Below are 22,397 nucleotides of genomic sequence, written 5' to 3' on the forward strand. Positions count from 1 at the left end.
GATTTAGAATGGAAGTGGCAGAGAGGTGAAACCTGAGCAGAGAAGCTGGACACAGCCGCTGCTTTCGAGCTGCAAAAATCCATTTTTCGCATGTTGCCCTGAAGGCAGTCAAGTCTACTCTCAACTTTTCAGCTTAACTGGCAAAAAAAATTTCCTGCCTCGTCCAGTTATCTGCTTTCTCAAACCTTCTTGTTATCCTCATAATCTGTCCTTTTTCTAACAAACTCAGAGTCGAGGTTTAGGGAGAGTTTGAAAAGGGAAAGTAGGAATCTCCATAGAGATCAACAGACGGGTTTCAGACATTGCTAGTAGATAACAGACACACTTCGTCCCACAAGATAAAATTACAAGCATTTTACAAGTGCTACAGAAGTGCTCCTAGCAATTAAAGAAGGTGGCCTATCAGTGATAGGTGGGTGTTCGGCAAGAAGTGCCCATCACAGATGGCTTTTCCCCAAGTCAAACCCATCACACTTAAACCTGCTTTGTCTAGTATGCTTTTTTTTGGGGGGGGAGGGGATGACACAGGGGTCCATGTAATAGGTTTTGCCATTTGTCCTGCATAAACAGCTTCCCTGATTTTGCTAGCCTGGCACCTGGGAACTAGACAGTTATCAAATGCAGCAGTTCTGTTCCACCTGCAAGTTACCTCCTGCATCCCCCAGGAAAAAGATGACAGCAAACCAGGCAGTGAATCCCAATTCGGAGAGGAGGCCTGGCCAAATACACAAATCTGCTATCCTTGGCCTGAGAAACAGATAGTAGCTCAGGGAAAAGATTGTGGTGGGTGGTCACTCTTGACTACTGGGGTTTACAAGGCCAACGGCCTTCCATAAGAGATGTAGGGTGACTTTTGGGGTTGCACTGGGCATCCAAGCTGCTTAAGAACATAAGTAGAGGCCTGCAGGATCAGACCGGTGGCCCATCTAGTCCAACATCCTGTCTCACACAGTGTCCTCTGGACAGCCAACAGTAGGGCATAGAGGCTGAGGCTCTGGGATTCAGAGGCTTAGTGCCTCTGCATGTGGAGGTTCCCCTCAGCCACCGTGGCCAGTAGCCGTTGACAGACCTCTCCCTCCACGAATCTGTCCAGTTCCCTTTTAATACGGTCTGTACCTGCAGCCACAACTCCTCCTCTGGCAGCGAATCCCACATTTTAATCACTCGCGGTGTAATGAAGTATTCCTTTTTGTCAGTCCTCAATCTACTACCCGTCGGCTTCACTGGGTGTCCTCGAGTTCTACTGTTTTCAGAGTGGGAGAAAAAGTTCTCTTTGTGAGCTGTCTCCAGCCGTGTGCATAATTCTATAAACCTCTATCGTGTCCCCTCTTAGTAGCCTCTTTCTGTCTCCATTCTTGACAACACTGTTCAATAATGGCTGCTTTTCATGACTCCCAGAGCACTATGAGCTTCTCTGTCCCACGGCGACAGCAGATAATTAGTGCTTTTGGACAGGCAGGCAATCTGGAAACTGCAGGATCTGCTTCCTAGACCTCTCTCTTCTGGTCCCTGGGTGCCAGTTTGGTGTAGTGGTTAAGTGCACGGACTCTAATCTGGGAGAACCGGGTTTGATTCCCCACTCCTCCACTGGCACCTGGCTGGATGACCTTGGGCAAGCCATTGTTCTGATAAGAGCTGTTCTTGAAAAAGAGCAGTTTCTGTCAAAGAACTCTCTCAACCCCACCCACCTCACAGGGTGTCTGTTGTGGGGAGGGGAAGGGAAAGGAGTTTGTCAGCCACTCTGAGACTCCAAGTGAAGGGCCGGGTATAAATCCAATCTCTTCTTCTTCTTCTACCTCACAGGGTGTCTGTTGTGGGGAGGGGAAGGGAAAGGAGTTTGTCAGCCGCTCTGAGACTCCAAGTGAAGGGCAGGGTATAAATCCAATCTCTTCTTCTTCTTCTACCTCACAGGGTGTCTGTTGTGGGGAGGGGAAGGGAAAGGAGTTTGTCAGCCGCTCTGAGACTCCAAGTGAAGGGCGGGGTATAAATCCAATCGCTTCTTCTTCTTCTACCTCACAGGGTGTCTGTTGTGGGGAGGGGAAGGGAAAGGAGTTTGTCAGCCGCTCTGAGACTCCAAGTGAAGGGCGGGGTATAAATCCAATCTCTTCTTCTTCTTCTACCTCACAGGGTGTCTGTTGTGGGGAGGGGAAGGGAAAGGAGTTTGTCAGCCGCTCTGAGACTCCAAGTGAAGGGCCATGGGGTATAAATCCAATATCTTCTTCTTCTTCTATCAGGCCCACGTCAGACTGTCAGGAATGGCTTCATCAGTCTTTTATCCAGACTCTTCTTCCCAGCTCCAAGGATGGCAAAAAGCAAAGGGCATTTCAGCAGAACCTTTTTACTTTCTGATTTAGAGGAAGGAGAGAGAAAAAAGCCCCCCCCCCTCATCTTTTTGAGCCTGCAGGCACCTTTGGCATTCTGACACAGAGTAGTGGGCACAGCCAAAATGGCTGCTGCAGGAGACGGAGCCAGCCACAAAATGGCTGACGTGGCTTACCTACAGTCAGGGCTCTTTTGTAGCAGGAACTCCTTTGCATATTAGGCCACACCCCCTTAATGTAGCCAATCCTCCAAGAGCTTACAGAGCTCTTCTTACAGGAGCTACTGTAAGCTCTTGGAGGATTGGCTACATTAGGGGTGTGTCACTTAATATGCAAATTAGTACCTGCTACAAAAAGAGCCCTGCGTACAGTCACACAGGGAAGATCCTTGTGCTGTGGGGGCAGCTGCTGCCAAAGCAACTTTTAAGAAACCTGCACATCCAATCAAATCTCCAGTGACCAATAACAAGCCTTGCTGGGCAAAAGCTGCACCAGGCCCCGCCCACTTCCCAAAAACACTTGGTGGGCGCCAGGAAAGGTGCCGGTGGGCACCACGGAGCCCACAGACACCACGTTGGGGATCCCTCTGCCCCACTCTCTCTCTCGGGGGGGGGGAGAATGACATTACGGACACAGTGACCAGGCCTACAGGAATTAATATTTCTATACAATTACGGACACAGTGACCGAGGGACCGACAACAGTGGACCGTAGCAGATGCCAACTCTAAATGAAAAGTGTAATAAATCAAGCAATACACCTGGAATAAAAGAGCTTTGCAGTCTGTGATTTTATGTTAATTAAACAGTGCCGGGTTTGGCCAGTTACAGACCATTTGCACAGCAAAAATGAATTATAAGTTTACATGAAATAGAGATCAGTACCCAATGAAGGTAATATAGAAGGATGGTTTTGTCTGATTGTTAATAGTTAAGGTTCCTCTACCTTGTTTTGTTATCCAGCTCTTGAACCTGTGAGGGGGAGCGCTAGTTTTTGTCAAATGTTTGGTGTTACTTTACAGACACAAGAACGTTAAAGCATACAGCTTTTCTAACTCCAGAGCAGAAGTCTTTACACAAGTCTGACTTAGAAACCATCCTCTGCATTCAAGCTCCTCTTGCCTTCCCTCTGAGACCGATTACTCAACTACAGCCATGCCGAATGCTCAGGGCTTTTTGTTCAACATGTTAAACTTCACAGAAGCAAGTAAATATTTACGACAAAGTTAAATACATCATTGGAATCCCTACATTAACTCTAACATTTTTAACCTCTTAAATGCAACCCCCCCGTTGCCCTCTACTGTCAAAAGTCTCATTCCTTCGATGCGTTTTCCCAACCAAATGTCGGCTTCCCTTGTGCTTCTCAGGGCACTGCAGCGGTAGCTTTCCTTAGAGTGAGGTAGCCGGCGACAACATCCGACGGGAGCATCCGAATATAAGCAAACTCCTCGATGGTGCTAAATCTCAGCTTGCTTTGTGGGTCCGTGTAGCTGGCCTAGAAAAGGAGCAGACAAACATATGAGCGGAGCAATTGGCAAACAGATCCCTTTCAAAGCCCATAAAAAACTTAATATTGCAGAGGTGTGCCACAGACACAAAAAGACCATTTCTTGACTAGAAACATGGACAAAGAGTTCTCCAGTGCCCAGTCTCTCTCTTTTCTTTGCTCTTTTCATCACGACTCATGATAATGAAATAATTTCCAGTTCTAAAGGTGTTCCAAGTGTTGCTGAAATAACTTCAAACATACCGTTCATGGGCTGCCGACAGCTAAAAAGGGAACCGTCTATCTCTGAACACCAGATTCTTGGGCACAAACACCTGTCATAAGGCCCTCCTTACATATTCTGCGGGAGCCCACGGCCGGCCACTGTCAAGAGACAGAATGCTGGGCAGAGCCATGCGAGCCGTACTGAGCGCTTCGGGAGAAGTCACTGGGTGCCAATTCTTTCCAGCTTTGTAGCATATAAAAGAAATCAGTCAATGTTTTGGAAATACACACAAGCAAAGGGGAGAAAGAGCAGAGAAGCTGGTCTTCAACCTTCAGTTTGGGAGACAACAATCAAAACCCAGAATCAGAGGCGATCAATCTTTTACATACTGATCTGATTGTGGGGGTGGGGAGGGAAAAATAGTAGTAGAACAAAGTTTGAGTCCAATGGCGCCTTTCAGACCAACCAAGTTTTATTCAAGGTATAAGCTTTCGTGGGCACGCACATGTTCTTAGGATATACATTTTTTATCATTTAAATGATTCACTGGCTAATTTTTGTCCACATTTACTATAGCATTTGATGTGTGTGATGAGGACTCGTGACTGCTTTTCCATCTCCATCGGGAGTCGAAGGACCTGTTGCAGATGGACCCGGCATTTCTGTTCGGCTGTTGCGGCTAATAAGCCATCGATAGACCCATCTCCTCCACGGTGTCGTCTCCCGTTCTTTAAAGCCAGCTGGCCTCAGTAAGTTCTCCCGAAGTCACATGGTTTCAATCAAGGGGATGAAGCGTTGCTACGTGCTGACAGCAACCGTAATTACCATACAGAGATTGTTAAATAAATTGCACTGGAGATTCTTCTCTCCCAATTATCCAATAAGTTAAATTGACATAGCGCCATCCTACAATCAGGGGAAAGTCCCACTCTTCTGTAAACTTAGGTTAAAGGCTACAGACTGGATTAGTCAACATATATGTAATTATCGTTATCAGTTGCTACAGCAACGGGGCTGATTCCCTTTCATGCAGAGGCTGAGGTTTCAGCATTTGACTGTTTTGTTGAATAAAATAACTGCTGCGTGTCTAGACTGGTGGCCTTCCATTTGAATGTCAAGAGACGTCCAATGCTCCCTCTAAGCTGTGGAGTCCTGTGAGCAAAAATCCTACCTTGTGAGCTCCTGGCATTAAAGCTGTGAGCAGGTGATTTGGCTACTGCATCGATTAGTTTGGTCTGGAGCCCTCCTTCCTGAGCTAAGATGAAAATGTGTGAGCTGGAGGCTCAAAAACTGTGAGCTAGCTCACACTGACTCAGCTTAGAGGGAACACTGGAGACAAAGTGCAAACAGTCCCTACAAAACTGCTGGGTCTGAATTTTGTTTTAGTTTGATGACCGCAACCTTGACCTGGATGGCCCAGGCTTGCCCGATCTCATCAGATTTTGGAAACTACAGAGGGTCAGCCCTGCTTACTAATGGGATGGGAGACCACCCAGGAAGTCCAGGGTTGCTAAACAGAGGCGGGCTGTGGCAAATCACCTCTGAAGGGTCTCTTGCCTTGGAAACCCCACGGGGGTCACCGTAAGTCGGCCACGACTTGAAGGCACTTTCTACCATCATCGGGATGACTGCATAATTAAAAAATAATTGATCACAAACCAAGACAAGAAGATTCAGGGGCACGATCCATTCCCCTCCCGTTTGAGGGAGGAGTAGGGCTGCCAAATCCCCCCAGGGGGCGGATTTCCCCCCGCTTTGGAGGCCCGATTTCCGCCTCCGCGGAATCGGGCCCCGGGGGAAACCCCACCCCGGCATGCACGTCATCCGGATGTGACGTGATGACGCCGGGCACGCTGGGGGCGGGGCCACAGCCATTTGAGGGGAAAGCATGTGCATGCGGCGCGCGCGCGCTCAGGACGCCGACCGGGAGCCCCCCACCGCAAGGAAAAACAGGTTTGGCAACCCTAGGGAGGAGCATCCCGCGGGGAGAAAGTATCAAGCTCTGGTGGGTGATACTTGTGTTACTCAACTCACGCCCATAGAGAGGCATCAAGATGGGGAGCTGTGTTTGTCTGTAGCAGGAGAGAAGAGCAAGAGTCCAGTAGCACCTCAAAGACTAACAAAGTTTGTGGCAGGGGAGGAGCTTTCCTTTGTGGCAGCGGGTGAGCTTCTTTTCTGAAGACGTGAGCGGTGCGTATAGTCTTTCATACCATGTGCAGACCAACAAAACAGGGAGGAATGGCTTTCCCCGACTTGAGAATTTATTACAACTCCATCATGTTATCCAACATTATACAAAATCTGAGAATGCAGAATCCTCTGGGCTGGGTCATAATTCAGCCATAATACACCTATCCCAAATCAATATTGGATGCAATCTGGAACAAGAGGCAATTCAGGTGTGAACTGATTAATAAGAGCCAGCTCCTTAGCTCTATTCTGTGTGTTTGGTCTTCTAGGAGGAAAAAAATGTTACTTGTTCAGACCTTGTCTCACTTCATTATTGAATCAAGTTTGGTTCGTACAGGGACAAAACTGTGCCCTCTTTGAAGTATGGAAACACTCTTAATATTACCAGACTAAGCATGGTATTCTCAATAAAGCAAAACTGGGAGGACAAACTTGAGGAGAAGGTACCATGGTTCCTCTATGTTGCACTGAAGAATCTTTGTGATAGTTTAAATGTTGATAGTATATTGTCAGCTCCATTAAGTGAATTCGAACACATTCTCCAGATCTGCATGACAAGTAATCATAATTTGATTTCTAAAATCTAACAGACTGCGCTTAAATTGGAAAATAAGAATCCTTTGTCGTATCAGAATTCGTGGCAAACTGATTGTAACTTGACATTGTCAGAAAGAAGCTGGTCAAAAAAAAAAAAAAGAAGAAGCTGGTCACAAATCTGGAAGTTGAATACGTTTTCCTCGCAGAGTCCAAGTGAGAGAATCTAAATGTTCAAGATTGTGGCTCACTTGCCTGCCTCTGTGTTATGACCTTGGTATCCCTTGGAGGTCTCCCATCCAAGTACTGACCGGGGCCGACCCTGCTTAGCTTCTGAGATCTGATGGGGTCAGCTAGCCTGGGCCATCCAGGTCAGGGTGACAGACCTCTACAATACAGAGATTGAGGGGGAAAACACAAGACCTTGCACATTTCCATTAGGAAGAGACTGCAAGATTAAATGAAGAGCTCCTTTTTGTAAGGATTCTTGCTTGGTTCTACAAGAGGCCAATTCACTTATCTCAACAGAACAGCTGGTGTGGAGAATCCTTATCAATGGAAAGATGAGCTGCCAACAACCTGGAGGGAAAAAATGTCCTGCCCCCTTAACAGGGGGCATGATGGCATGTTATTTCCCAGGTGATGTTATTTACCCCTGTGCCATGAAAACCTTCAGCTGCCCATTTAAAAACTTAAAGTTAAAGGAATTCAGCATTTTTCTGCAGGCCTGTTGGCACCTCTAAAGGGCAAAGAGGTGTCTTCCGCCCATAGTCCCGTATAGGAAGTGCTCCAAGGCAATGCTCCCTCTAAGCTGTGGAGTCTTGTGAGCAAAAATTCTACTTGGTGAGCTACCGGCATTAAAATTGTGAGCGAGCGATTTGGCTGCTGCATAAATTAGTTTGCTCCAACGTATATTCGAAAAGCAAAAACAAACCATAAAATAAAAAAAATAAAAAAATTAAAAATTTAAAAACGCTTTCCAGAAATTCAAAACAGAATGCAAGAAACACTGCTCAGTGCAGCTTACAATAAAGGGCATCACTGTGTTCTGTAATATGGCAAACGTTTGGAATTCCCTGGGGTAGAAAAGGCAAAGCAAAGCAGAGCTCCACCCATAGCTCTTCTCCATAGCTCTTCACCTGAGCAGCAAATGCCTGCCTTAACCATCTCCCTAAATATTAGCAAAGACTGAATGTGACAGGGAGTAACGTCTGCAGCATGTCTAGACGTGTACCTTGAGAAAGAAGTCCTGAGCACCTCAAGCAAGAGGGGAGGGGCCGTGGCTCAGTGGGAGAGCCTCTACCCCACATGCAGAAGGTCCCTGGTTCAATCCCCAACATCTCCAGTTGAAAGGACTAGGCAGGTGGTGACGTGAAAGACTTCTGCCTGAGATACTGGAGAGCCGCTACCAGTCAAAGCAGGCAATACTGAGCTCGATGGACCCAGGGTCTGATTCAGTATAATCAGGTGTGTCAATCCTCCCTCCCTCACCACTCCCTCCTCCCCTTCACTCCCCTGTAGCTGCAGGGAAAATGTGCCTGGTTGGGGACATGCGATCCAGGTAGTGGCAGGCAGGGAAAGATCAGGTACCGTCCCACCATCGATGCTTCCTCCCTCCCAGCTGTGCTCTGTCCTGCCAAGTCTGCATCTTTACAGCGGGCCACTAGAGCAACCAACAACCAACAGTGCAGCACACAGCAAGAAATAGCAAAGACCATGGAGGCATGTTTGGTCCTGTTACACAGAAGCAGCCTAGAGAGGTGCTCACTAGAGCTTAGGAGACCTGGCCCATAAAGAAACGGAATAGTATTGTCCTATAAGGAAATGGAATGAGACTTCCTATAGTTGTTCTTTGCTCCTGAGGAAGGACCAGAAGTCTGAAACACTGCATACTACCTACTCTGGACTTTTTCCTTTCATGGATCCTGTGGGCTTCTGTATTTTCCTATGATGGATTGTATGTATTCATTCTCGATTACATGTGCATTTCACTTTGTTGAAGTCTCCTTTAGTATATATTTTTGCGGGTAATTCATCACAGTTGTTTTCTGTTGGTCTTTGCTAGGTCTGCATCTTTGTCAAGCATCTAGTTTCACCCTTACCCCTTGGAACTGTGCAACCGGAAAGGGGCTGGTCCGTGCCTCAACCGGTCAGTGGGAGAACCCAGTGGTGAGAGAGAGATTGGATTTATACCCCATGGCCCTTCACTACCCGAAGGTGTCTCAGAGCAGCTTACAAACTCCTTTCCCTTCCCCTCCCCACAACAGACACCCTGTGAGGCAGGCGGGGCTGAGAGAGCTCTGACAGAAACTGCTCTTTTTCAAGGACAGCTCTTATCAGAACTACGGCTTGCTCAAGGTCATCCAGCCAGGTGCGAGAGGAGGAGTGGGGAATCAAACCCGGCTCTCCCAGATTAGAGTCTGCGCACCTAACCACGGCACCAAACTGGCTCTCAAAGGGACTGAATACAGCTCGCCAAGCAGATGACAGCAGAAGGAAATGCATTTTTGTCACAGAAAATTGGGAAATACAGCTGGCTGGCTGGCAGATGGGAGTCAATTCTAAAACCTGAGTCATGCTCAGAGTCATGCATCAGCAGAGTCCTGAAGCCTCCTGGGTTACAGAACCAAAGATTCATCTATACTTTACTATAGAAATTAAAGTAATATAGATTTACCAGAGGACTGCAGTTCAATCCAGGCCCTAATTCCACGACAGCTTACAGATACATACCTAAACAGCATACTCAAGAGGTGTCAGTTATCAAAGACTGTTATATAAAGGAAATACTGTAAGGCTCTTAATGTTTTAAGCATGTCTGTATTTTGAGTAAAAATCATATTGTTAATTGGGTTTGCCTGTGTCCTTACTGAAGTTTATATCTCCAGTACCCGGCATTACATTTTATGGTACACATGGCCTAGCCAGAGACAGTGACACTTATGTCAGATCCGGCCCTTTGAACAAATGAGTTCGACACCTCTGCTCTAAGCTGTGAAAAATAAAGCAAGACGAGGGGAAAAACATACTTACAGGAAGTCCTGAAATATCAGAGTATTTCTTGGCTGGTTTAAAGCAAGGAGGAGCATCAATACTGAAGTCTGGAAGAGTGGTAGAAACAGAACAGAAGAAAGTGCATTTAATGGTAGGACCAGCTAAGTCTACACAGCTATTTGTTTACACCCCCCCCCAGCCAAGCAGTTCTTAAGAGAGAGAAATACAAAAAGGCAGAAAGGACTATCTTTCACATTTTTATCCTGCCTTTCCTCCAGGAAATTCAAGGCAGCGTGAATGGCTGTCTCCTTCTTCCTTTTCCCCTCACAAAAATCCTGGGAGGTAGTCTCTGCTGAGAGTGTGTGAATGGTCCAGGGGCTTGAGGGCTCCTACGAGCAGGCCCCAGCTCTGCAAGACAGCAGACCTGCTCCAGTGATAAAGTGTCTGGAACGAGGGAATAAACACGGGAGTTTAGCAGACGTGCCAGTTCAGCAGCAGGGTGAGGAAGCCAGGGCACTAATCTCTCCACATCCCTAACTGGGTAAGCAGACTTCCCACAAACAAAGGGGGATGAAAAAAGACAATTATGAAGGTAGAATGCTAGCAGGGGGTTGGGGGCTATCCAGTGTATTGCACTCAGTGTAACACGATAGATTTTATATTTTTGTCAGGAAATCCACAAGTTTGCATTTGAGTTCTTTCAGAACTCTTGGCTGTATGCCATCTGGGCCTGGCGATTTGTCAGCCAACTGAACAGAAGTCATGGGTGTGTGCTCAGTGCAAGGAGCTCCTGGTTCTGAGGGAATGTTTTCAAACCCTCAAGGCCAAGGTGGGTGACCTGGAGAAGCAGACAGTCAGTTAGGCACACGGATAATATCCTCGGAAGACTATTTAAAACTACAATACTGGAAGCTCAGATAAAATGTATATTGCACGTTAGGAAAGGTACGAATTGGTTTTTAAAGAGGCCTGCATGGTTAACAAATAAAGTAATGAAAGTAATAAAAGGTAAGAAGGATTCCATTAAGCAGTGGAAGGCTAGTCTGAGTTTGGTAAATAAAAGGGAGCACAGGCTGTGGCAAATAAAATGCAAGTCAGTGATCAGACAGGCAAAAACGGACTATGAGGACTACTGCAACAAACATAAAAACCGACAATAAAAATGCCTTCAAGCATAAAAGCATAAAACCAAGCATTAGAAGCATAAAAACAGCCCAGCCAGGGGGTGCAGTTGGGCCCTCAGATGACCAAGAGGGGAAAGGATTACTAAAGGATGATAGGGAAATCACTGTGGAAGATCGGAGGTGCCTGCCCACTACAGAATCACTGATTTCAGGAGGGATGTTGAAAGACCCAAGTCGGATTGAGGTGATGAGAGAGAAAGTCCTATGACTGATGGGAAAATTAAAACCTGACAAATCACCAGCCCAGATGGCATACATCCAAGAGTTCTGAAAGAACTCAAATGCAAACTTGTGGATCTCCTGACAAAAATATAAAATCTATCACTAAAATCTGCCTCCATTCCCAAGGACTGAAAGGTAGCTAATGTAACCCCCTTCTTAAACAAGGGTTCCAGAGAAGATCTGGAAAATTACAGGCCGGTCAGTCAATATCAGGAAAGCTGGTGGAATCCGTTATTAAAGATGGAATTAGTAGGCACACTGATGAGCAACAGCTATTGAGGAAGAACCAGCATGGGTTCTGTAAGGGAAGATCTGGTCTCACTAACTTTTTAGAGTTCTTTGAGGGGGGGTAACCAAACATGTGGACAAGGGGGATCTAGCAGATGCTGTTTATTTATTTATATTTATTTATTTATGCTTTCGGCTTGTATCCCGCTCGAACCCCGAGGGGTCTCTGAGCGGCTTACACAATTATTTGTTCCCTAACTAAGGCCACAATCATGAGGGGGGGTGTGACTTCCTACCAGCACCTGGCAGCGGGGCCTATCCATTGCTGATGTCTGGCTTTCTTCGCCGGCCTCAGACATTGGCGCTTTCCTTCCGTGTCCCGGGGCAGATCTTCTTCCGATTCCGCGGCTCCTTTTCTCGGCGGGGCTCCTCCGGTGTGCGGCCTGCGGCCGCCGCAGCTCCAGCTATTGTCCTTTCCGGCTCCGTCGCGCTATGCCGCCGTGCTGCCGCACCTCCGTGGCTCCGCCTCTGCCGGACTCACACCGCACTCGCCAGATGCTCCTCAGCCGCTCCAACATTAGATTCTGCCATCACTGTTCCATCGCTGCCGCTGCCGTCGCCTCTGCTGCACACCCCACTAGTGGGGAGGTGCCCCCTGCCACCTAGGGCAGGTACCCATTTATCTACTTGCTTTAGATGTTAATGCTTTTGAACCGCTGGGTGGGCGGTTTACCTAGACTTCCAGAAAGCTTTTAAGAAAGTTCCTCATCAAAGGCTCTTAAGCAAACTCAGCAGTCATGGGATAAGAGGACAAGTCCTCTTGAGGATTAAAAACAGTTTTCATAGTGGAAGGTGGTAAGCAATGGGGTACCATAGGGTACTAGGTGCGGCGCTTTTTGACTTGTTCATAAATGATCCACAAATGGAGTTGGGAATAAGCACTGGAGTGGCTAAATTTGTGGATGACACTAAGTTGTTCAGACATTACCAAAAGAATCACAATAATAAAAATACCAACAAAAGAAAAAATTACTGTGAACAAGGCACTAATAAATTAATAAAGATATATCAAAATCAATTGTGTATTCTTGGTTATTATATAGTCATGATTACTGCCATCAATAAGTTTCATGTAACAAATATTCAAATTCATAAAGAATACATGTGTGAAATCCTTTTAGAGACCATTTGTTGTTGTTCAGTCGCACAGTCGAGTCCGACTCTTCGTGACCCCATGGACCAGCTCCCGCCAGGCCCTCCTGTCTTCCGCCGGCCTCTGAAGTTGGCTCAATGTCATGTTCGTTGCATCGATGACACTGTCTAACCATCTCATCCTTTGCCGTCCCCGTCTTCTTTGACCTTCAATCATTCCCAGCATCAGGGTCTTCTCCAGTGAGTGCTCCCTTCTCATTTGGTGGCCAAAGTATTTGAGCTTCAGTTTCATTATCTGGCCTTCCAGGGAACAGTCAGGGTTGATTTCTTTTAGGATTGACTGATTTGATCTTCTTGCAGTCCAAGGGACTCTCAAGAGTCTTCTCCAGCACCATAGTTCAAAAGAATCTATTCTTCGGCGCTCGGCCTTCCTTATAGTCCAACTCTCGCAGCCATACATGACTACTGAAAGACTATTGAAAGAGGTAGTCAATCTTTAAAGGTACAATTGTGGTCTTAGGGTACTGTCTCAGTGATGATCTGGTTCTTATAGATCCACATGGGTCAATGCAGGGGTAATTCATGAGGACAACCAGATGGATTTCACCTAGAGAACTGGTGTTGAGTAGTGATGGGCATGAACTGGGAAAATGTGGTATGGTTCATGGTATGCCAGCTTCATGAACCATGAAACATCACAAATAAACCAGTTTCATTTGTGAGGTTTGTGACATGGTAGAACACCCCTCAGCATGATAGAGACACCAAACTCACAAGGGATATCCGGCTAACCCTCCTCTACCTACATGCCAAGGTTGGTGAGGATTGAATTTATGGGGTTCGAGTTATGGCTCCCCCAAAGAAGGTGTCCCCAGGAAAGCATTTTCTGGGGAAATGACAAGCACAGGTTCATGAGGGTCAGGATTGTATAGAATGGATCCTGTGCAAATTAAAGATGCCAAACATGCAAGAGATCTCCAGATGACTCTCCTCTACTTGCCCTCCAAGTTTGATGAGGATTGGATTTATGGGGTCCAAGTTACAGCCCCCCAAAGAAGGTGCTCCTATGGAGGGAAAAACAGCAAAAAAGCAAGGACAACAGAAGCCATGCAGAACAGAATCGAAGTCCCAGAGAATCTCTGCAGTAGAAACTGAAGGTTGGAGGCATTTTTGCAAGCCCAGCAGAACCAGTGCAATGTGCCCAGCAGAACTAGTGCCACTGTGGCACTGTGAACCCAACAGGACTAAGGTCAAGTCAGGGAAGTGTTTTTTGGGGGGACATGTCAGACACAGGTTCAAAAGTATATAGAATGGACCCCCTGCAAGTTACACACACCAAATGCACAGGGAACCTCACCCTGCCACCTGCTCTTTTACAATCTCTTCAAGTTGGGGGTGGATTACATTTCTGGCGTCCCAGTTACAGACTCCCCCAAAAAGTCTCTCCAATGCTCTTTCCAGAAAAGACAGCTGCAGTTACAGGAGTCTATGGAACAGCTCAGAAATACCCATTCTATTGTTTTCTTCTATTACTTTGCACTGTTCATTCAGGAAGGCCTCCTTATCTCTCCTTGCTGTTCTCTGGAAATCTGCATTCAGTTGAGTAAATCTTTCCTTTTCGCCTTTGCCTTTCGCTTTCCTTCTTTCCTCTGCTATTTGTAAAGCCTCATCAGAAAGCCACTTTGCTTTCTTGCATTTCTTTTTCTTTGGGATGTGGTGATTGCTGCCTCCTGTACAATGTCACGAACCTCCGTTCATAGTTCTTCAGGCACTCTATCTATCAAATCCAGACCCTTGAATCTATTCTTCACCTCTACTGTATATTCATCAGGGATGCGATATAGGTCAAACCTGAATGGCCTAGTGGTTTTCCCAATTTTCTTCAGTTTAAGTCTGAATTTTGCAGTGAGTAGCTCATGATCTGAACCACAGTCAGCTCCAGGTCTTGTTTTTACTGACTGGATAGAGCTTCTCCATCTTTGACTGCAAATTATATAGTTAATCTGATTTCGGTGTTGCCCATCTGGTGATGTCCATGTGTAGAGTCGCCTCTTAGGTTGTTGGAAAAGGGTGTTCGCTATGACCAGTGTGTTCTCTTGACAAAACTCTGTTAACCTTTGTCCTGCTTCATTTTGCTTTCCAAGGCCAAACTTGACTGTTATTCCGGTTACCTTTTGACTTTCTACTTTAGCCATACAAAATATATAAAAGTTTATTCCAATATTCATGCAGGAAAATCCATGCAGGGATGAGGTTTCTGGCTATGCCACTCATTTCAAAATCTTCCTCAGGTAAGAACTGAAAATATGAAAAAGCATATAGAAAGGACCATATGCCCTTTAACCACATGTACAAAACATACATAATATGGTCAATTTAAGCACAAACACTAAAAAGCCATGATATTAGACTATCTTACCAAATCTCTTATTTTTGTTCTAAGGCACCAATTAGCAGCTTCCCAAGGACTACCTTTCAAGGCTTTCTGACACTGGTAGAGCCTTTAGTATAGAATAATTCCCGAAAGAAAACCATAGGCTAATTCTCTTTGAACAGCCATTGCATACCAAAATAAACCCATAGCATTACTAGATGCCCAGATAACTTACCACATAATATAAGATACTCTTTACTAATCAGGCACCAATCCACAACCTTCATCAGGAACTAATCTCAAACATTCTAGGTAAAGCCTCCTAACATTTAAGATTTTAGAAGAGCATATTACTATCAGATAGTCACAGTTGTACATGATCACAGTTGTAAAAAGTTAGCTAATTTTTAAAGGAACATGCTCATACTACAGAAAACATGAACGCTCAGACTATATGAAGCATAAATTCTTATTCTGTGAATCCAAAAGGCTTGTTTACGAAGCAGAACTTTATGTTTATTGCATTTATCATAAGGATGTGGAACAATTTTTTCTACAATGAGAAACTTAAAATAACCAAATGTATGATTCATCTCTAAAAAATGTTGCACCAAAGGTGCTTTAGTGACTTGATTTCTAATATGGGACTTGTGTTCCACAATATGTGTCCGAACAGAATGGGTAGAAAGTGCTACATGCAGAAGTTGGCAAGAACATTTTAAAGGATATATCACCTGTTCGGCAGCACAGTTGGTAAAATATAATGAATTTTGGAATGAACTTTATATATTTTGTACAGACTCTAAAAGGACTTCACACATGTATTCTTTATGAATTTGTGTATCTGTTACAGGAAATTTGTTGATGATAGTAATCACAACTAAATTGTTCAGGGCAGTGAGACCCAGGGAGGACTGTGAGGCACTCCAGAGGGATCTATCAAGGCTGGGCACGTGGGCATCAGCATGGCAAATGAGGTTCAGCATGGGCAAGTGCAAAACAATGTACACTGGAGCCAAAAATCCTAACTATAAATATATGTTGATGTAGTCCGAACTTCCAGGAGAGAGAAGGAGCGAGGGTAGGTAACTCACTGAAGATGTTGACTCAGTGTGCGACTGTAATAAAAAAGGCAAACGCTATGCTGGGAATTATTAGGAAGGAACAAATGGGCCTGTATAACATAATGCCCCTGTATAAACTTTTGGTGCGGCCTCATTTGGAATACTGTGTACAGTTCTGGTAACTGTACCTCAAAAAAAATATTACAGCATTGAAAAAGGTGCAGTAAAGGGCAACTAAAATGATTAAAAGGATGGAACACCTTCCCTATGAAGAAAGGTTAAAGAGGTTAGGCTTGGAGGTTTAGCTTGGAGAAACGATGATTGAGGGGTGACATGACAGAGGCTGACAAAATTATGCATGAGACAGAGAAGGTAGAGAAAGAAGTCCTTTTCTCCCTTTCTCACAGTACAAAAACTTGTGGGCACTCAATGAAATTGATGAGCAGTGGGCTTAGGAGAGATAAAAGGAAGTACTTCTTCACCTAAGGAGTCATTAACACATAGAATTAACTGCCGCAGAAAGTGGTTGCAGCTTTAGGTGTAGGTGAAACACTATGTCTAGGGCAGTAATGCTCTCTATTCAGTTCAGTTCAGCTTTATGGGCATAAAAATACCTTAAAAGAGGATTACTATAGAAAAGAACTGAACTGAGCTCTCTATTCTTGGTGCTTGAGGGGCAACAGTGGGAGGGACTCTGGAGTTTTGGCCCCAGTGGTGGACCTCCTGATGGCACCTGGGTTTTGGCCACTGTGTGACACAGGCTGTTGGACTGATCCAACATGACTTCTCGTATGTTCTTATGTTAACCCTTCTTTCATATCCTGCAGCTTAATATCTGCAAATAGCTTCCAGCACATGCCTCTTACAGGTTAGCTACAAACTACTGCTCAAGACAGATATGCGATCGTTCAGGAAAAAAACACGTAAACAGTAATCTTTTAAATCTGATAAATCTTTAAGCATGTCCCACTTGTAAGCATAGGCAATGACCTAGGAAATTGCGCAAACACTTAAACAAAGGAATGGAAACTGCTGTGCTCTGGAGCTGTTTGAGGAGGCGTAGCAAGCTCTGCCCTCCACGCAGACACGCCTTCAGGCATCGTGCCCTTTGTCAGGTGCTTCAAACTGTCCTTAATTTCACCACACATTCACAAATCTATTTTGTGCTTGTGAAGCTCCCCTTCCCCTTAAGGCTTTTGAGATGGATTTTATGGCTGAAGAATTTCCAGTTTAGCAGATCAGCTCCTTTTAATCATCATTAATATCTTCTGAGTGATGGTCTTGGACAGCCGTATTTACATCTTTCAACTGCTTGATTTTTAACTGCAAGATTTTTTTTTTTCATGTGAAGGTTTATTTTTGAAGAGAGGATGCAGTACAAATAGCATCATCAGCAAGTTGTCAGTCACAATACACTAGGAACACGTTGCCGGCAGGATAACATCAGAGCCTGAGAACACTTAGCAGCATATTTATTTTTGGACAAAGGATCTAAAGTCTACTACACCATCCACCTTCCTCTGCCTTCCCCTGTTATCCCAACCAAACTGCAAGTCTAAAAATTAAAGGCACTGCATTGTACACTGCCAGCCACCTATTGCTGTGGAAGAATCACCATCCTTGTGACAAACCCCTCCCTGCCCCTGCATAAAGGACAACTTGCTGTTTGGGAGGGGCAGGATCATCACGTTCCAAGTTATGCTGCTCCTGATCCACGTAAATGGACACTTGGGACAATCTCCATGTAGGGGTGTGCAAAAAAGAAAAGAAAAAAGAATTCGGCCCGATTCGGATCCAGCCAAATCGGGCATAATCAATTTCACCGGCAGAAAGACTTCTGCATGTTAATTTCGGCAGTACCAGCCCATTGGGAGTCTTTTGGCCAGCCCAATGTCAGTTTTGGCCCCATTATATCCTATGGGCCATTTAAGTCAATGGAGAAAACATAGGGTATATTCTGGGGGCTGGAGGGGAGGGGGCTTGAGGGAGAGGCTCCAAACCCGCAGGGTAGGTGCTGGAGCCTCTCCCCAAGATACCCACCAAGTTTCCAGAACATTGGACCAGGGGGTCCAATTCTACAGGCCCCCAAACAGGTTGCCCCCATCCCCTCCATTGTTTTCTATGGTGGGAAAAGGTATCTTGGCAGCCATCTGTTGGCTATCCCACCAGTTAGGGTGGCCTGTCAGGCAGTGACCAGAGCCTGGGCCTTTTCCACTGAGGCTTCGCCTCTGCGGAATGGGCTCTCTGAAGAGGCAACTGTGCCCCCTCTCCTTGGAGATCTTCAGGAGGTGCTGCAAGTTTCGGGGGCTTGAACCAGTCGTTGATTTCACCACACATTCACCAAACTGTTTCATGCTTGTGAAGTTCCCCTTCCCCTTACAGGCTTTTAGGATGGATTTTATGGCTCCCCTTTTGAAGGGATCCTGCCAACCTAGCAGTTTGAAAGCAAGAAATTGCAAGTAGAGAAATAGGTACCACTTCGGTGGGAAGGTAACAGCGTTCCGTGCGCCTTGGTGTTTAGTCATGCCGGCCACATGACCACGGAAACGTCTTCGGACAGCGCTGGCTCTTCGGCTTTGAAACGGAGATGAGCACCGCAACCCTAGAGTCGGATTCGACTGGTTTTCGAGCAAGGGAACCTTTACTTTTTGAAGGGAGGGGGGTCTGAATGGCAGATATCTTTTAAGGGGGGAGGGGGGAGAGACAATTAGGGTTTGCTGTTTTATTTTTGGTTTTAGCTGGGGATGCATTAACTATTACTGTAAGTTGCCTTGAACCAAGAGGAAAGGGGGGGATTGAAATGTTGGACCTTACCCAAAGGTTCTTTCTCTTTGGGTGAGGGGAAGTCATCCAGATTGGTTAGGTCATGCCTCTGCTCGCTCAGGTAGGGCTATGCAAATTTTTGCATGGCTCCAATTGGAGAGAACTAGGTTGATCCTCCAGTCATGTCCAAACCCTGCTGTTTATATCATCATTTTTTCGTTTTGTTTTGTCTTTACGGCACATTTCCTTGTGCTTCCTCTTCCATTTTTCTCCACCCCTTGCATCTAGGTTTCTCTCTTCTGCTGCTGAAGAGAAAGAACCTTCAGGTAAGGTCCAATGTTTCTACTTCAGTGGGGGGGGGGGGAGTTATCCAAACTGGTTAGCTGTACCCAAGCTGAATTTTCAGGGGGCTTTTCAGGGGGCTTCTATGTCCGGACTTCAAGGTTCTACCACTGGTTGCAGAGCCCTCCTTGTGAAGGCTGCTTGTGCTGATGAAGGTGGAAACGACGTCCGTACCGCTGCTTTGCAGATCTCCTCCAATGTAATCCTGGTGAAGGCTGCCCTGGCTGCCACTGCCCTGGTGGGGTGTGCAGTGATCACCCTTGTTGGTGTCAGGCCTTGTGCCTCGTATGCCTCAGTGATGCATTGCTTGACCCAATAGGTGGTGGTGGGCTTGACACCCTTTTGTCTGGGTTTTGTGCAACAAACAGCACATCCGGCTGTCAAAACATAGCTGTCCTGTCCAGGTAGACGTGCAGAGCCCCGTGAATGTCCAACTTACGCCCTGTTTGTTCCTTTGAGTGCTTTGGATTTGGACAGAAGGACTGCGGTGTAGCCGGCTAGTTAAGATGAAAGCCTGAATTTACCCTGAGTATGAAGGACAGGTCCGTTCGCAGCGAAACAGATTATTTCGGGGAAATGCACAACTCCTTCCTTGTGGATTGTGCCACAAATGCTGATGCTTTCCTGGCAGAAGTTGTGGCTATAAGAACATAAGAGACGCCAATGTTGGATCAGGCCAAAGGCCCATCCAGCCCAACACTCTGTATCACACAGTGGCTAGAAATACCAGTGCCATCAGGAGGTCCACCAGTGGGGCCAGGACATTAGAAGCCCTCCCACTGTTGACCCCCCCAAGCACCAAGAAGACAGAGCATCACTTGCCCCAGAGTCCCTATCTATACCTTGTGGCTAATAGCCACTGATGGACCTCTGCTCCATATGCTTATCTAATTCCCTTTTGAAGCCGTCCATGCTTGTAGCCGCCACCACTTCCTGTGGCAGTGAATTCCATGTGTTAAAAACTCTTTGGGTGAAGAAGTACTTCCTTTTATCCGTTCTAACCCGACCGCTCTGCAGTTTCATGGAGTGCCCACGAGTTCTTGTATTGTGAGAAAGGGAGAAAAGAACCTCTTTCTCTACCTGCTCTTTCCCATGCATAATCTTATAAACCTCAATCATGTCACCCCTCAGTCGTCATTTCTCCAAGCTAAAGAGCCCTAAGCGCTTTAACCTTTCCTCATAGGGAAAGTGTTCCGACCCTTTTATCATTCGAGTTGCCCTTTTCTGCACTTTTTCCAAAGCTATAATATCCTTTTTAAGGTGTGGTGACCAGAACTGCACACAGTATTCCAAATGAGGTTGCACCATAGATTTATATAGGGGCATTATGATATTGGCTGATCTGTTTTCAATACCCTTCCTAATAATGCCCAGCATAGCATTGGCCTTTTTTCTTGCCGTCACACACTGTCTCGACATTTTCAGTGAGTTATCTACTACAACTCCAAGATCTCTCTCTTTATCAGTCTCTGCCAGTTCAGACCCCATCAATGTGTATTTATATTTAGGATTTTTGGCTCCAATGTGCATCACCTTGCACTTGGCCACATTGAACCCCATTTGCCAATGTTGACGCCCACTCGCCCATCCTTGACAGATCCCTTTGGAGTGCCTCACAATCCTCACTGGCTTTCACCACCCTGAACAACTTCGTATCATCCGCAAATTTTATCAGCAAGGTTACCTTCCATGATAAGAGCTTGAGTTCTGTTGAGTTCAGAGGCTCGAATGTTGGACTGGTGGAGCCAATTGCCGTGTCCCCCTGATGAATCTCTTTAAGTGATTGTTCGTGGAAAGGTTTTTCTGAGCCTCCTTCCTTTGAATAAGAATATCACCACGTCCCTATATGTTGGCTGAAGAGGGTCCAGCTCCCTGTCAGCAGTCCACCTCTTCAATGCCAGCCATGAGTGATTATAAATACGTCCTCTTTTGGATGCTTTGGTGTTGGACAGGAGGACAGTGGTTTCTGAATGTCACTGAGAAGATGCACAGTTCCCTTCTGGTAGGTAGTGTTGCTATCTTGGTGGGCATTTATTTGTGCGGAACCCACAATGTCCTTGTAGGAAGTGTGTAGGTGATCCAGTAAAGTATCAGGACTGGGGAAATATTCACTATCATTGAATATATACTCTGGTCTGATATACCCAACAGCAGGGAAGGGAGGCGTGTCAAAATGCCTCCTTTCCCTCTGGGAGCCACTGCAGGTTTCCTTGTCAATTTCACTCCCCACCAGTCAGCTGTTTGGTTTAAGCCATTTAAACCTAACAGCAGACAGGTGGGTGGGGGGAGTGAGACTGACAAGGGAAAGTATCCTCTCTCTGCCTTCCCTTCTCTAAGTGGCCCAGGGTAGCTGGAGAAGGGAAGGCAGGGAGCCCAGGTCGCGGTGGGTTGGCTGGGGAAGTGAAGGGCAGGTATCAAAACATGCTGCTGCGGAGAAGCTTAGGGAGAGAAGGGGAAGAAAGAGAAGGCATGTTTAAATGCCTTTCTTTCCCTCCCCAAACTGGGAGAGGGGAAGAAAGGCATTTAAACACGGCTGGGCTCTCTGCTTGCACTTCTCCAGCAGCCCCAAGGCAGCTGGAAAAGGAAAAGAAGAGAGGGGAGGCTTTCCCTGGTCAGTTTCACTCCCACAGCTGACTGGCAGGGGAGTGAAATGGACTAGGGAAGCCACAGAGGGAGGGAAGTAGGCATTCGGCTACCCAAAAGCTGAAAAAGCCAAATAAATTCGGAAAACTGTATTCGGAAGCTAAAAAGTTTTCTGAACTGGCATTTGGCTTTAGGAATACCGATCAATACCGATAAGGTATTTAATTTGTATTTTTTGGTTCGGTAAAGCTGAATGCACATTCCTAGTGTACACCCAAGAACATTTCTATTTTCTATTTATTTACTTTATTTATATCTTGCCTTCTACCACACTGGGGATTCAAAGCAGCTTATATTGTTTGTCTCACCTCCGTTTTATCCACACAGCCACCCTGTGAGGTTATGTTAGGCTGAGAATGTGTGATTGGCTCAGTCAGTTATCAGAACATAAGCAGAGCCCTGTGGATCAGACCAATAGTCCATCTAGTCCAGCCTCCTGTCTCACACAGCGGCCAACCAGTTCCTCTTGACGGCCAACAACAGGACATAGAGGCTGAGGACTTCCCCTGATGTTGCCCCCTGGCTCAGGGATTCAGAGGTTAGCGCCTCTGAATGGGGAGGTTGCCTTCAGTCACTGTGGCTAGTAGCCATTGGTAGACTTCTCCTCCATGAATCTATATAATTCCCTTTTAAAGCTGTTTATTCCTGTGGCCATCACCACATCCTCTGGCA

The 22,397-nt window shown here is 46.0% G+C and overlaps 1 protein-coding gene across 1 annotated transcript in view; it reads right to left on the reverse strand.

Annotated features, from left to right (window-relative positions):
* Positions 1 to 2,959: 2,959 nt before the first annotated feature.
* Positions 2,960 to 22,397, reverse strand: part of INO80C (INO80 complex subunit C) — a 72,190-nt gene continuing 52,752 nt past the window's right edge. The window contains exons 4-5 of the mRNA XM_015408260.1: positions 9,793 to 9,860; positions 2,960 to 3,818 (exon numbers count right to left, since the gene is read on the reverse strand). Of these exons, the coding sequence (XP_015263746.1) occupies positions 3,687 to 3,818; positions 9,793 to 9,860 (200 nt within the window). The 3' untranslated portion in view covers positions 2,960 to 3,686. The remainder of the gene's footprint in view (positions 3,819 to 9,792; positions 9,861 to 22,397) is intronic.

Source organism: Gekko japonicus, unplaced genomic scaffold, assembly GCF_001447785.1.
Source record: "Gekko japonicus isolate JY-2015 unplaced genomic scaffold, Gekko_japonicus_V1.1 scaffold227, whole genome shotgun sequence".
Lineage (NCBI taxonomy): Eukaryota > Metazoa > Chordata > Lepidosauria > Squamata > Gekkonidae > Gekko > Gekko japonicus.